This window comes from Mobula hypostoma, chromosome 1, assembly GCF_963921235.1.
Source record: "Mobula hypostoma chromosome 1, sMobHyp1.1, whole genome shotgun sequence".
Taxonomy (NCBI): Eukaryota; Metazoa; Chordata; class Chondrichthyes; order Myliobatiformes; family Myliobatidae; genus Mobula; species Mobula hypostoma.
This window is the reverse complement of record NC_086097.1, coordinates 175,970,262-175,985,714: the sequence shown is the minus strand read 5'-3', so window position 1 is coordinate 175,985,714 and position 15,453 is coordinate 175,970,262. Positions and strand designations below refer to the sequence as shown.

The 15,453-nt window shown below is 43.0% G+C and overlaps 2 protein-coding genes across 3 annotated transcripts in view; both read left to right on the top strand.

Moving 5' to 3' along the window:
- LOC134352750 (desmoglein-2-like) overlaps nucleotides 1–3,551 on the top strand; it is a 72,641-nt gene extending 69,090 nt beyond the window's left edge. Inside the window, exon 16 of the mRNA XM_063060179.1 lies at nucleotides 146–3,551. Within this exon, the coding sequence (XP_062916249.1) occupies nucleotides 146–1,147 (1,002 nt within the window). The 3' untranslated portion in view covers nucleotides 1,148–3,551. The remainder of the gene's footprint in view (nucleotides 1–145) is intronic.
- A 1,913-nt stretch (nucleotides 3,552–5,464) lies between these two features.
- The window catches only part of LOC134352758 (desmoglein-2-like), an 84,183-nt gene continuing 74,194 nt past the window's right edge, over nucleotides 5,465–15,453 (top strand). For both annotated transcript variants that reach the window (XM_063060200.1, XM_063060191.1), the window contains exon 1: nucleotides 5,465–5,591. In XM_063060200.1, coding sequence (XP_062916270.1) covers nucleotides 5,532–5,591 — 60 coding nt within the window. In that variant the 5' untranslated portion in view covers nucleotides 5,465–5,531. The remainder of the gene's footprint in view (nucleotides 5,592–15,453) is intronic.

Genomic DNA, 15,453 nt, shown 5'->3' with positions numbered 1-15,453 from the left:
TTTACCAGATCATCTGAAATCCCATTGTGTAGTGGCACAGATTTAAGATTAGCCTTGCAGCTCCTGCTCTCAATTCTTGCCTTCTGATTTATATGCAAGTTTATTTTCTGTTGTAGTATGTTACAAAGATGATTTTTTTTTCCAGAAAGTTGACACGCATAATTTAGAAGACCAGACCTCCCCTGGCCATGACACTTTATTGATCTACAATTATGAAGGAGATGGCTCTCTAGCTGGATCGATCGACAGCTGCAACATCATCGAGGGTGGATTTGAAACTGGAGATTCCTACTTGGACAACCTGGACATGAAATTCAAGACACTGGCTGATATCTGCACAGACAAATTGAAGATCCAAGAATCAACTGTGTCTGTTGATGCTCCAGTTCATCAAGAAATCGTGAAGGGACAGTCCGTCTCCTCCAGTTCAGTGGGATTGCAAGCAATGAATATAATTCCCGATTCGACTCTAAGGAGGAAGAATTATGTTGTGACAACCACAATAAATCCTGTGGTAGACATGGTGCCTCTCACTGCCAATCAAGCTTTTGACCATCAAAATATTGTAGTGACTAATCAAGTTAATACTATCCCAAGAAGGATTAGCATCATAGAGGATCCTAACATTGCCCACCAAAACATTGTCATGACCAAGATGGTGAATGGTGGAGCTGAAGTGATTCCAAATATGATCATTGACCCTTCTGTTGCCCACCAAAATGTTATAGTAACTGAGGAGTTCAGCAACAGCCCCAGAGGGAACCCAGCAATGATTTTCAACCCGTCTGTCACTCACCATAATGCTGTAGTGACCAACGTCATTGAAGGTGGCGCAGGAGGCATGCAAGGAATGATCCTCCAGCCACACGCAGTCGAGAAGAATGTAATGCTGACCAAGTCTATTCATAAAGGAGACTCCCAGAGCACACTCTCTGATTCATCGTTGGACCACATCCCCACCATCCACAAAAATGTCACACTGAAGAAGTCGGTTAAGTATGGCATGGAAGGGATGCAGAGCAGTACTCTTCCCAATGAAGAAGTGGTCCAGAAAACCAGGGTGTCCCGCAGATCCGTTACCTCCTCTGACAATGACGTCCACACGTCAGTGACGAAGGTAACAAAAGTTGTGCAGGTAATGCAATAATAGGCAATTCTCCACATCCAGGTGACGAGTTTCAAAATACAGAGAAAGTTCTGGGATTTGAAAATATCCGGATGCGGCTGTTGATGCACAATTCTAACAACAGCTATACTATTTTCCCAAAGGTGAAATTAAAAAGCTTCAAAATGGAAGCTCAAACAATATATTTGGATTAACACATTTTATATCTACACAAACTATTAGCCTGTGGATCATCATATTCAGAAGCTGGACAAGGTGTCGGATGTGCAAAAAAAATAAGACCAATAATGTCTGAATTGTTGGAAAAGTTCAAAAGTGAGAAATTTTCCTTGAAGATTAAAAAAATCATGACTATGGATGGGCTGTACGACTCTACAATTCTATGAATACAACTGCACTTCACTGGGAACATTAAAACATCATGTAACTGCTTGCTTTCTAGGTTTGCTTCTGCATTATATGAACCACTTCAATTCTTAAAGAGAAATTTCAGTTCTCTTATTTGCTCATGTTGATATTCACAAAAGCAAGAGTATAAATTCCTGAGGGAAATTTTAAGTAGTTTGTGCCATGAAAAGAAAACTGTCTTGTGTATATTTGTAGAAGAATTTAGCAGGTTTCAACAAAATTGTGTTTCTTCCAAATTAAATGAAGCATTCCGGAGTTACTTTTTAATTAAGTCAGCCCTAGTTATGTTTAAAATTGTCACTTTCTGAGGGAGAACTGTATCCATTTTTCACGGATTGAAAATTCAGGGATTCAAGGAAATGGTTAATGCCGGTTTTCCCAGGTTGAAAGGAAGAAACACTGGAGATTGATTAATTTGGACTTTCACTCAAGAGCTAAGACCCAAATGATGGGCCAAAGTGTGTAGTGTATCACCATTTAATTTTGTGATCAGCAATTTTGAAAGAGGACTCAATGGGGGAAAAAATACTAGTTAAGAATGTGACAGAGTTCTGGAACTCACTGCCTTAAAGGTTTGTGAAGTCCGAAATGTTGTCACATGCGGAAAAGCACTGAAAATGTTTTAAACTAAACCTTTGAAAGTGGAGTAAGTACAGTAATGTTATTTAAATGAGCAGTGAGGTATTCCCATACTGAATGTAAGCAACTACTGATTCACTTAAATTGATAGCGATGGAGATTTAATAAATCCTCAGATCAAATACTATTAAACAGTGTAAATATTTACAGCAACAAAATGTATTAACAATAGAAGAATGTGCAAATACACATCTGTTTTATCTGCTTTGTATGAAACTGATTTTCAACAGAATATTGCATGTGGGGAAGGACAATAAGGCTATTCTGCAGTTATTAGATACAAATCATACTCACAGCAGCAGTTTTTAATCTATATAAAATGCCAAAAGCATAGAGACAGAAATGTGGTGGAAATACTGTCTGAGACTGAAGATTCACCATTGGAGCTGGGAAAAATTAGAAGTAGAATTTTTGAGGGGGGGGAATGAAGAGAACAAAGGGTTCTGATAGGATGACACTCAAGAGAATGATGATGAATAGTGGTAGCAGTGACTTGTTAATCACAGCAGGTATAAATAAGGGGAAATGATTGAGAGAGAGAAAGCCAGGACATTTTTTTCTACAAATGCATTTCCAAGACTTAATGAACTTTTGCTTGTTTGTCATTAAGGTTCCTTATTGTGATGGCTCCAATGTGCCATATTGTTTAATAAGAGAGGTTTCATTAGTACAGACCTGTTATAACAGACCATTTAGTTTAGACCCAAACAGTTGGCATTTTATGATATAACTGCCTGATTCACGAAAATGACTCCAAGATTGAATGGCTTGTCATATGAAGAGCATTTGATGGCTCTGGGCCTGTATTCACTGGAATTCAGAAGTATGAGGGTGACCTCATTGAAAACTATTGAATGGTGAAAGGCCTTGATAGAGTGGATGTGAAGAGGATGTTTCCTATGGCAGGAGGGTCTAAGACCAGAGGACACAGGATAGAGGGGAGTCCTTTTAGAACGGAGATGAGAAGGAATTTATTTAGCCAGAGAGTGGTGAATCTGTGGAATTCTTTGCCACAGGCAGCTGTGGAGGCCAAGTCTTTATGTATATTTAAGGCAGAGGTTGATAGATTCTTGATTGGTCAGGGCATGAAGGGATATTGGGGTAAGGCAGGAGATATTCACTGAGAGGAAAATTGGATCAGCCATTACTCTGGGCCAAATGGCCTAAATGTACTCTTGTATCTTGTGGTCTTATGGTGATCCTTCAAAATATTTTGAAGCATGTATGTATAATCTACAGATAAAAATAAAGTTATCAAAACATTAGTTACTGAAATATGAGAATTATTTTGTGTATTCAGTATTGAACATCTAGTATTGACTGAAAAGGTTATAATTTCAGTTTCTAATACTCATCTGGCCTCCTTTCTGCACTAAACTACTTACAACACTAAATCTCTTCACTTCAATCATCTTTGCCTTCCTCTCTCCATTACTCGCTCTTCCCTCTTTTTCCCTCTTGCACCCTTTCATCCTGTCCCCCTCCCATCACCTCAATCTCTGAAATCATAACCAGTACTTTGCTCACCCCATCCCACAAACCCTCCCTACCCTCTCCCCTCTGTCGCGTCCCCTCCCCACCCTCTCCCCTGTCACCAACCCCTTCACCTCCTCTTTCACTCCTTTCCCTGTTCCCTACCCACATCCTTCTCCCCTGCCATCTCCATTTCATCTTTCCTCCTCCCCTCCTTCCCCAATCCTTTGTTCACTTCCTTCCAATACCACCCCACAACGAATCCCTGTTCCAGACACACACACCCTCACTCCACCCAGCCCTCAACCCACTCCCTCCCTCCCACCAATAAAAGCCCTTCTCTCCCTATTCTGCTGTCAAATTCTCCTCATTACTAATGTATCTCTCATCTCACTCAACTCTCCTCCTCACTTGCCACCACTCTCCCCTTTGCCTCCCTTCTTGCCAGTTCCTCCACCCTCCTCAATGCCATCTTTCCCCAACATCCCCACCTTACTCCCACATCCCCCTTCATTGGCCATCTTAACTCTCCTCAACCCCACCCTCTTCCATAGTCTCTCCTCCTCCCTGTCTTCTTTCTGTATCCTCTGCAAATACATGGCACCTCCATAGAGAGAATTAAGTGCACCACGTTCCTGGGAGTTCACATCACTGATGACCTGCCTTGGTCCTTATAATCAACTCCCTGAACAAGAAGGCACAGTAGTGCCCCCACTCCCTAAGAAGATTGAGGCAAGTAGATCTCCCCCACCCCCCATTCTTAACTGCGTTGTACAGGAGCACCATTGAGAGTGTCCTGACAAGTTGCATCTCCATCTGCTATGGGAGCAGTCGACCATTGGACCAGAACACTGTACAACGGACTGAGAACAGCTGGGAGGATCACAGGGGTCTCAATTCCATCCATCAGACATTTCTCAGGAGCGCTGCCCGCATGGGGCCCTTTTGATGAGTAGGATCTTTACTCAATGCTCTTGGACTTTCTACCATCAGGCAAAAGATACGATGCATAAAAACAAAAACTGTCAGGATGGGAAGCAGTTTCTTCCCCAAAACTCCCTACTGCCTACTCCATTGTATTCGAAGTGTCACTGGTTAATCTGATCCACACCTTCCAATATTTAAAATGAAGGTACTTTAGTTATTTATGTGTGATTCATCTGTGGATGTTATCCTTGCCTTCATAAGTTATTGTGTGTTCTGTGTACTACTATGCTTCACACCCTGGTTCAAAGAAAATTTGTCTCCTTTCTATATACATTATATGGTTATGTTATATACATGCATATAGTTCAATAATAATAAATTTCACTTACTCCTTTCCATGTCCTTCCTCCTGCTCCCTCCCCGCGCTCGTCCCTATCCCCACCCTCTCCATCTCCACTTCCCCACACTACCCCTCAACCCTTTCCCACTACCCTTCCCCACCCCCTACAACTCCAACTACACCTCTCCCCCCCCCCGCAGTCTTTCCGAGTTCCTCCAGCACTTGATGAGGGTTAGATTCCCCCACTCTGCACTCCCCTTCCCCACCCCTCGACGACTTTTCACCTTCACCCCTCCCTTCCCCATTCGTCCACCCCAACTCCCCTCATTCATCCCCCAGCGTCCCAGCCTCTCCCCTAACTTGACCCCTCATTCCACTCCCCGCCCGCACTCCCACACTCTGCTCCTCCTCTTCCATCTTCCCGATTCCTCGAGCCTCCTTCCTCTCACGTCACTCTCCCGCCCGCCTCCGCCTCCCTGCCTCTCCCCGATCCCCTTTCAGCACCTCGCGTCTCCGCCCATCTGACTCATGGGGTGGAGCAGTCGCGCAGGTAAGGCCTGGCTGCGCTGTACGTGCTTGCGCAGAGTAGCGGGCGGTGGACGCGAACACCGTGCTGGGATGATGTTCGGGCTACCCTGCTGGAGACGAGCGGTTCTTATCAGCGTACTACTTTTACTGGCGAGTACAGACTTATCCAAAAGTTTCTGAAGTGTCCTTTAGTATAAGATTAGAGTTTGTGGTTATGCCTGTGTTCTAATCTATGGCATCTACACTGAATTCCTACAGCTCCCTCTTTCCCACAACTTCCTTCTCTACATCTCCCAGTTTGTGAGTGGACCTTTTGCTTTTATAGCGATTAGATTAAATCGGTTTCCTGCTGCTTGTACCTTTTTTTCTAAAGTTCCTGGGGTTGTTTTAACAATCAAACCTTAACTTTCCAATGGAAGGTTGTATTTTGGACACTCAGCCTGCATCTGACTAATGCGATAGACGTGACGTTTTCTAGGGTGAAACTGATGGTTTCCAGGGCTACCTCACCCGATGAGAGAGAGAGAGGGGTCAATAAAGGCTTGGACTGATGATTGGGGCCATGCTACATTTTTTTTTAAATGGGGAGCTGTCAGGATTGTTGGATTTCCAGAATATCAGAATGGGGCGAGGAAAAGACGTGACGGCAGAGGCTTGGAAGCAAAGGTTGTTGAAAGTCAAAGTTTTATCATTGGCATTAGTCAGTACTTTATTTTACTTTATTGTTGCCAAACAATTGATACTAGAGCGTACAATCATCACAGCGATATTTAATTCTGCGCTTCGCGCTCCGTGGATTACAAATCGATAGTAAATATTGAAAAATAAAAATAACAAATCAGAAATAGAAAATAGAAAAGGGAAGGTAAGGTAGTGGAAAAAAAAACAGAGGCAGGTCCAGATCATGGTCAGGATCTGTTCAGCAGTCTTATCACAGTTGGAAAGAAGCTGTTCCCAAATCTGGCCGTCCGAGTCTTCAAGCTCCTGAGCCTTCTCCTGGAGGGAAGAGGGACGAAATGTGTGTTGGCTGGGTGGGTTGTGTCCTTGATTATCCTGGCAGCACTGCTCTGACAGCGTGCAGTGTAAAGTGAGTCCAAGGACGGAAGATTGGTTTGTGTGATGTGCTGGGCCTTGTTCACGATCTTCTGCAGCTCCTTCCGGTCTTGGACAGGACAACTTCCATACCATTTTGTGATGCACCCTAGAAGAATGCTTTCTACGGTGCATCTATAAAAATTAGTGAGGGTTTTAGGGGACAGGCCAAATTTCTTTAGCTTTCTCAGGAAGTAAAAGCGCTGGTGGGCCTTCTTGGCAGTGGACTCTGCTTGGTTGGACCAAGTCAGGTCATTTGTGATATTGACCCCGAGGAACTTAAAGCTTTTGACCTGTTCCACTTGCGCAGCACCGATGTAAATGGGGCCGTGCGGTCCGCTACTCCTTCTGAAGTCAACAACCAATTCCTTCGTCTTGCTGACGTTGAGGGATAGGTTATTGTCTTCGCACCATGCCACCAGGTGCTTAATTTCCTCTCTGTACTCAAACTCATCATTACCTGAGATACAGCCTACAATTGTTGTGTCATCAGAAAACTTGTATATTGAGTTTGATGGAAACTTGGCTACACAATCATGGGTGTACAGTGAGTACAGCATGGGGCTGAGTACACAGCCTTGTGGGGTACCGGTGCTCAGAGTGATTGTAGAGGAGAGCTTGTCCCCTATTTTTACAGCCTGGGTCCTGTCTGTGGGGAAGTTCCAGCTGCAGATCTGAGTGCTAAGGCCCAGGTTCTGGAGTTTAGGAATCAGATTATTTGGAATGATGGTATTAAAGGCAGAGCTGTAGTTAATGAAAAGGAGCCTTACATATGCGTCTTTATTCTCCAGGGTTTTCTAAGGAGGAATATAGGGCCAGAGAGATGGCATCTGCCATTGACCTGTTGCTCTGGTAGGCGAATTGCAAAGCATCGAGGTTGACCAGTAGGCTGTGGTTGATGTGTGCCATAACCAATCTCTCGAAGCACTTCATACCAATCGATGTCAGAGCCACAGGTCGATAGTCATTCAGGCATGCCACTTTGCTCTTCTTCGGCATCGGGATTATTGTTACCTTCTTAAAACACAAGGGGATCTTAGAGTGAAGCAAGGAGCAGTTGAAGATGTCAGCAAACACTCCAGCTAGCTTGCTTGCACAGGCCCGGAGAACCCGTCCTGAGACGCCATCTGGGCCCGTCGCCTTCCTTGGATTTATCTTCAGGAAAGCCCTTCTAACGTCCTCGGTGACAATGAATCTCGATGCCACCGGGTCCAGTTCATCTGGAGGGAGTGGGACGCTCCTCTTCTGTTTGAATCTTGCGTAGAATATGTTAAGTTCATCAGGAAGAGATGCGCCACAGTTATTGATACTCCCAGCCTTTTCTTTGCGCCCAGTGATCTCATTTAGACCCTGCCATAGTCTACCAGCATCCCTCTGGTGAGCCTGGGCTTCCAGCTCGGCTCAATATTGCCTCTTGGCACCCTTAATGGCTTTCCAGGGTGGGGGATGGGACTTGAGGCAGTCACTGGGTTCAAATTACTTTTCAACTGTGGTAGCTATAGGCTTATTATTGACAAATATACCAAGAAAAACTTGCCTTGGATACTGTGTATACAGATCAATTAACTATAGTGCTTTGAGGTAAAATAAGATAAAACAATAACAATGCAGAACAAAGTGAAAAAGCTGCCAAGAGTGCAGTGCAGGTTAATAATATGGTGCAGCACAGTATCATGTCAGATAGCTTAACACTGTCACAGCACCAGAGACTCTATTCCACCACTGCCTGTGAGGGACAATGTGAGTTTAGATTATGGAGAAGGCACGCAGTCCTCTTTTATTGTCATTTAGTAATGCATGCATTAAGAAATGATACATTATTTCCTCCGGTGTGACATCACAAAACACAGGACAGACCAAGACTGGAAGAACTGACAAAACCACATAATTATAACATACAGTTACAACAGTGCACAATACCATAAGTTGATGAAGACGTCCATGAGCACAGTAGAGTTCAAAGTTTCTCAGATGTCCCACATCTCATGCAGACGGGAGAAGGAAGAAAAACTCTCCTCAGAAAAGCTCTGCACAGTTTCCTTCATGTGCTACAGTTTCTTCACAATTCCAAAGGTGTATGGGTTTGTAGTTCAATTTGTCACATCGTACAACCAGCCTCCCTTTCAATGGCATAACGACGTGGGTGACAACAGGAATTTGCTTCCAGATGAGCTCAGTGTCTTTTATGCTCACTTTGACCAACAAAACATGGACGAATCATCACAAACTCCCACAGCTGCTGATGATCCGATGTTTGTAGCGTCTGAGGCTGATGTACAAGCAGCTTTCAGGAGAGTGAATTCACAAAAAGCATTTGACCAAGACTGGGTATCTGACTAAGTACCAAAAATCTGTGCTGATCAATTGGCTGGAGTATTCACTCAGATCCTTAACCTCTCGCTTCGGCTGTCTGAGGTATCCACCTGCTTCAAGCATACATCGGGATGCTCTTTATTGATTTCAGCTTGGAATTCAATACCATCATCCCCTCAAAACTAATCAATAAGATTCAAGACCTTGACCTCAATACCTCCTTGTGCAATTGGTTCTTCCATTTCCTCGCCTGCAGACCCCAGTCAGTTCAGATTGGCAACAAGATCTCCACCACAATCTCCATCAGCACAGGTACGCCACAAGACTGTATTTCGCCCCCTGATTAACTCACTTTACACTTGTGACTGTGTGGCTAGGCACAGCTCCAATGCCATATTCAAGTTTGCTAACAATATCACTGTCATAGGCTGAATCAAAGGTGGTCATAAATCAGAATATAGCAGGGAGAATGAAAATCTGGCTGAGTGGTACCATAACAACAACCTCCTAATCTCAGCAAGACCAGGGAGCTGATTATTGACTTGAGGAAACCAGAGGACCATGAGTTAGTTCCCACTGGCGTTTCAGAGGTGGAGAGTGTCAGCAATTTTAAGTGCCTCTGTGATGTAATTTCAGAAGACCTCCCCTGGGCCCAGCACACAAGTGCCTTTACAGAGAAAGCACAGCAATGCCTCTCCTTCCTTTATAAGTCTGCGAAGGTTTGGTATGACATCTAAAATTTTGACATGCTTCTATAGATTGTAGTGAGAGTATATTGACTGGCTGTATCACAGCCTGGTATGGGTGCACCATTGCCCTTGAACGGAAAATCCTATAAAAAGTAGTGGATACAGCTCAGTCCATCACAAATAAGGAACTCCCTGCACATCTACATGAAATGCTGTTGCAGGAAAACAGCATCCATCATCAGGGACCCCCACCACCCAGGACGTGCTCTCTTCTCACTGCTGCCATCAGGAAGAAAATACGGGAGCCTCAGGACTCACACCACCAGGATCAGGAATAGTTATTACCCCTCAACCATCAGGCTCTTTAACCAAAGGGGATAACTTCACTTGTCTGTCATTGAAATGTTCCCACAACCAATGAACTCACTTTGAAGGACTCTTCATCTCGTTTTCTCTCTTTTTTTGTATATGAGTTTGTTGTCTTTTGCAGGCAGGTTGAATGCCTAGTTGGTGCAGTCTATTCTATTATTGTTATTATTATTCTGTTTTGGATTTATTGAGTATGCCTGCAAGAAATTGAATCTTGGGGTTGTATATAGTGACATGTACGTGCTTTGATAATAAATTTAGTTGAGCTCTGTTCACACTTGCTGCTGGTAAAGCAGCCAATGTAATCAAAGCCCTCACCCACCCCAGACATGCTCTCTTATCCTCTTTTTCTGTCCAGTTCTAGACTCCCTTACCCAGGGTAAAATGAAGTCTTTTTCCCAGGGTAAAGAAGTTTAAAACTGGCGGAAATGGGTTTAAGGTAAATGGGCAAGGCTTTTATGTAGGTGGTGGTGCATGTTTGGAACAAGCTACCAGAGGAAGTGATAGAGGTGGGTATAATTATGTTTACAAATGGATAAATCAGTTTATTATTGTCACGTACTAAGATACAGTGAATTTTTTTTCCTGCATGTTGTCCATGCAGATACTTTGAGGTAAAACAATAATAGAATGCAGAATGAAAATGTTAGTTACAGAGAAAGTGCAGTGCATAAAGACCATAAGATACGATGTCATAACTAGACGAATTGTGAAGTCAAGAGTCTGTACAGAAGAACTGTTCACTAGTCTTAACAGTGGGATAGAAGCTGTTCTTGAGCTTGGTGGTCCATACCTTCAGGCTCTTGTGCCTTCTGCTTGATGGAGGATGAATAAGAAAGAATGTCCAGGGTGTGTGGTCTTTGATTATGCTGACTGCTTTATTGCAGCAGAGAGAAGTGTACAGTCTGTGGAAGGGAGGCAGGCTTCCGTGATGCCATTCCACGTCGTTATGCTTCCTATGGTGCATCAATTTAAAAATTGATGAAGTTCAAAGAGATTGTGATGCCAAATTGATGTACACAAATTATGAAGGGTACAGGAAGGGTAGGAAACTTTTTCCCTGAGCAGGAGTGGAAAATCTAGAAAGCACAGGTTTACAGTAAGGAGTTAAAGGCCCAGAGGAGAAATGAAAATTTTCACCCAGATGGTGGTTGTAATCTGGACTGATCTGCAGAATCTAACTCTACCACAGTCACAGGACACCATGAGCCATCTTTCGCACGGCTGTGGACTTGGTTCTGATTGCATGTCTTTCCGTACTGCCCCTTTTTATCTTCACTGTCTGGTATAATTCGTGTTTTGTGTGTTGTCTGTGCTTTGATGTTGCTGCTGGCAAATTTTTCATTGTACCTGTACCTCACCATATTTGTGCATATGACAATAAATTCGACTTGACTTGACATAAATGCCCTGTCTGATGCAATCGTGGAGACAGGTACTCTCTCAACATTAATCGAAACAAGCACCTGAACATAGAACAATGCAGGCACTTTGGCCCACGATGCATCTTTTATCCTATTCCATGATTAATCTAAGCCTTCCCTCTTGCTTAGCCCACTCATTTTCTTTTATTCGTGTACCCAAGAGTCTCGTAAATGTCCCCAATGTATCTACCACTACAAAACCCCAGCAGTGTGTTCTATGCATGCACCACTCTGTGCTTTTAAAAAAAAAACTACCTCCCAAGTCTTCCCCACATCTCCCCACCCCCCCAAACTTAAAATTATGCCCTCTTATTTTAACCATTTCCACCCTGGGGTTGAAAAAGGAACTGGCTGTCCACTCTACCAATGCGGCTTGTTATCTTATACACCTCTATCAAGTCACCTCTCATCCTCCTCCATTCTGAAAGTTCCTCATAAGCCATGCTCTCTACTCTGAGCAGTATCCTGGTGAATCTCCTCTGCACCCTCACTAAAGCTTCCACATCTTCCTACAAAGAGGCAAATAGATCTGAACACACTATTCCAAGTTTGGTCTAGCCAGAGTTTTTAAGTGCAACTTTACCTCACAGCACCAGCTCTTGAACTTAGTACCCTGACTAATAAAGGCCTTCCTTTATCCACGATACACCCTCTTAACCACCCTATCAATCTGCTGGCAAATTTGAGGGAAGCTATGAACTTGGACCCCAAGATCCCTCTATTCCTCCACACTGATAGGAATCCTGCCATTACTCCACCTTCAAGTTCAACCTTCCGAAGTGTATCCCTTCACCATTTTCCCAATTAGTGTGTTAGCCAAATGAAACTGTAGGCAGAGTGGGTGAACTTCAGAGTTTTTGCATGTGTGCTGGCTGCCAACTACCTGTATATGCTCACCCACTTGGCAACATTTTTCTTTCATTATTGGTATGGGAGTTGGTCCTTAAACCTTCCTCTTTGTTCTTGCACTCTGCTGACTGGCTGCTTTTCTTCGTGTAGCTATCAGCTAACACCTGCATGGTATTTTGCTCCTGGCCTCAGTGTACTTACATGTACAATACCATCAGAAAGATCCCTGACGTACCATGAAGACAGCAGCCTGTACCACCTGTATTTGTGTGATTACTACATCTTGAAGCATGTTCTGACAGCTTTGACTTGCCTTTTGACGTTTGATAGCTGACGCATGGGACTAAATAAAAATCACCATTCAGAGATGAGATCATTCAGCCCCTCTATTCTGATCTGCCATTTTCAAACCTCAGCTCAACTTTGCATAGAATAGTACAGCACAGGAACTTGGCCTTCAGCCAACAATGTATGGGCCAAATGTATGGACTCGATGGGCCAAATGGTCTAATTCTGCTCCAATATCTTATGGTCTTGAATGCAATGCTGAATTAAACTAATTTTTTTCTATTTGTACATGATGCATATCATCCCATTCCTTGCATTTTCAAGTGTCTAACATTATCTTAAACACAACTATTGTTCTGCTTCTACTATTGCCCATTCCAGGCACCCATCATGCGTGTGCGTGTGTGTTGTATTTTTTAAAAAAAGCTTTTCCCTCAATTTCCCCTCTCACCTTAACTGCATATCTTCTTGCCATAAATACTTTCTACTCTGGGTGTGGGGAGGAAGAAAAGAGATTCTGACTGCAAGGTTGAGCAAGATGGAGCTTTTTTTCTACCCTATTAATGCCTCTCATGATTTTATAACCTTCAATCGGGTCTCCCCTCGACCTCAATAGAAAACAATTCAATCTGTTATTTTAGCTCATTCTATCTAATCCAGGCAGCATCTTGGTAAGAGAAAGCACATAACAGAAGCAAAAAAAAAACTGAGTGGGAACTTAGAGGATTGGGAATCTTTTTAAAAACCAACATAAGGCAACTAGAAACAAATCGTAAAGAAGGAAAAGGTGGAATACAAAGGTAAGCTAGCCAATAATATTAAAGAAGATACCAGAAGTTTCTTCAGGTATATAAAGTGTAAAAGAGAGGTGAGAGAAGATAATGGCCACTGAAAGATGTTGCTAAAGAGATAGTAATAGGGGATAAGGAAATGGCAGACAAACTAAATAAGTATTTTGTGTCAGTCTTCACTGTGGAAGACACTAGTGGTGTGCCAGAAGTTCAAGAATACCAGGGGACAGGAGTGTGAAGATGTCATTACATGACAGAAGGTTCTTGGGAAACTAAAAGGTCTGAGGGAAAATAAGTCAGATAGTATACACCCCAGGGTACTAAAAGAGGCAGCTGAAAGGTTGTGGAGGCATTAGTAATGATCTTTCAAAAATCACTAGATTCTGGCATGGTTCTGGAGGACTGGAAAGATTTAAATGCACTCCATTCCTTAAAAAGGGAGAGAGACATAAGAAAGGAAATTATAGGCCAGTTCTCACTGGTTGGGACGATATTGGAGACAATTATTAAGGATCTGGGGTACTTGGAGGCTTATGATAAAATAGGCATGGTTTCCTTGAGGGAAAATCTTGCCTGACAAATCTGTTGGAATTCTTTCAGGAAATAACAAGCAGGATAGACAAAGGAGAATCTGGGTTTTCAGAAGGCGTTTGACAAGGTGTCATACATGAGGCTGGTTAACAACTGAAGTGTCAATGGTGTTAAAGGAAAGATACTAGCATGGACAGAGCATTGGCTGGTTGGCAGAAGGCAAAGCGTAGGAATAAAGGGACCCTTTCCTGGTTGTCTGCTGGTGACTAGTGGTGTTCCACATAGTGCGTGTTGAGACTGCTTTTTACATTCTATGTCATTGATTTAGATGACAGAATTGATGGTTTTGTGGCCAAGTTTGCAGACAATACGAAGATTGGAGGGGCAGATAGTTTTGAGGAAGTAGTGAGGCTACAGAAGGACTTAAATTAGGGGAATGGGCAAAGAAGTGGCAGATGAAATATATGGTAAGTGTATGGTCATGCACTTTGATAGAAGAAATAAAAGGTTAGACTATTTTCTAAATGGAGAGAAAATTAAAAATTCCAATGCGCAAAGGGACTTGGGAGTCCTCTTGTAGGATTTCCTGAATGCTAATTTACAGGTTGAATCAGGTGGTGATGAAGGCAAATGCAATGTTAGTGTTCATTTCAAGAGGACTAGAATATAAAAGAATATATGTCGAGGCTTTATAAAACAGCGGTGAGGCCTCACTTGGAGCACTGCAAGCAGTTTTGGAGCCCTTATCTAAGAAAGGATGTGCTGACATTGGAGAAGGTTAAAAGGATGCTCACAAAAATGATTCTGTGATAATATGAGGAGTTTTTGATAGCTCTAGGCCTGTACTCTGAAATTCTGAAGGATGAGGGAGGATCTTATTGGAACCTATCAAATGTTGAAAGGCCTTGATAGAGTGGATGTGGAGAGGATGTTTCCTATGTCGGGAGAGTAATACCAGAAGACACAGACTTAGAATGAATAGTGGTATGGCCATTTAGAATTGAGATGCAGAAGATCTTCTTTAGCCAGAGAACGGTGAATTTATGGAGTCTGCTGCCACAGGCAGCCGTGGAAGCCAAGTCATTTGGTATATTTAAGGCAGAAATGGATAGATTTTTGAGTAGTCAGAACATGAAAGGATACAGGGAAAAGGACGGAGATTGGAGCTGAGAGGGAAAATGTATTAACCTTGACGAAATGGTCCGAATGGCCTAATTCTGCTCCTGTATCTTAAGGTGACTACCCTATCTATAACACTCATGATTTTATCCTCCTCCAAAGGGTCATCCTTCATTCTCCAAGGAAGAAAACTCCTTAACCTGACAAACCCATCCCTGTAACCTAGGTGCTCACATGGCTTATATGCCTTTAGCACTTCCCTACCCATGTGCTTGTCCAAGTGTTTTTTAAATATTTTTATTGAACTTGACCTCACTCTTTTCTGCATTGAATGCCGTTTGCCATTCAGTGTTGTGAATCTGTGATTCTTGTGGAGCATCTTCAGTGATTTGTTTGTCTGTGAAGGGATGCAATATTGGATCTCCTGTTAGGAAACGAATTAGGGCAAGTGACAGAAGTCTGTGTAGGGGAGCACTTTGGTTCCAGTGATCATAACACCATTAGTTTCAATTTGATCATGGACGAGGATAGATCTGGTCCTAGGGTT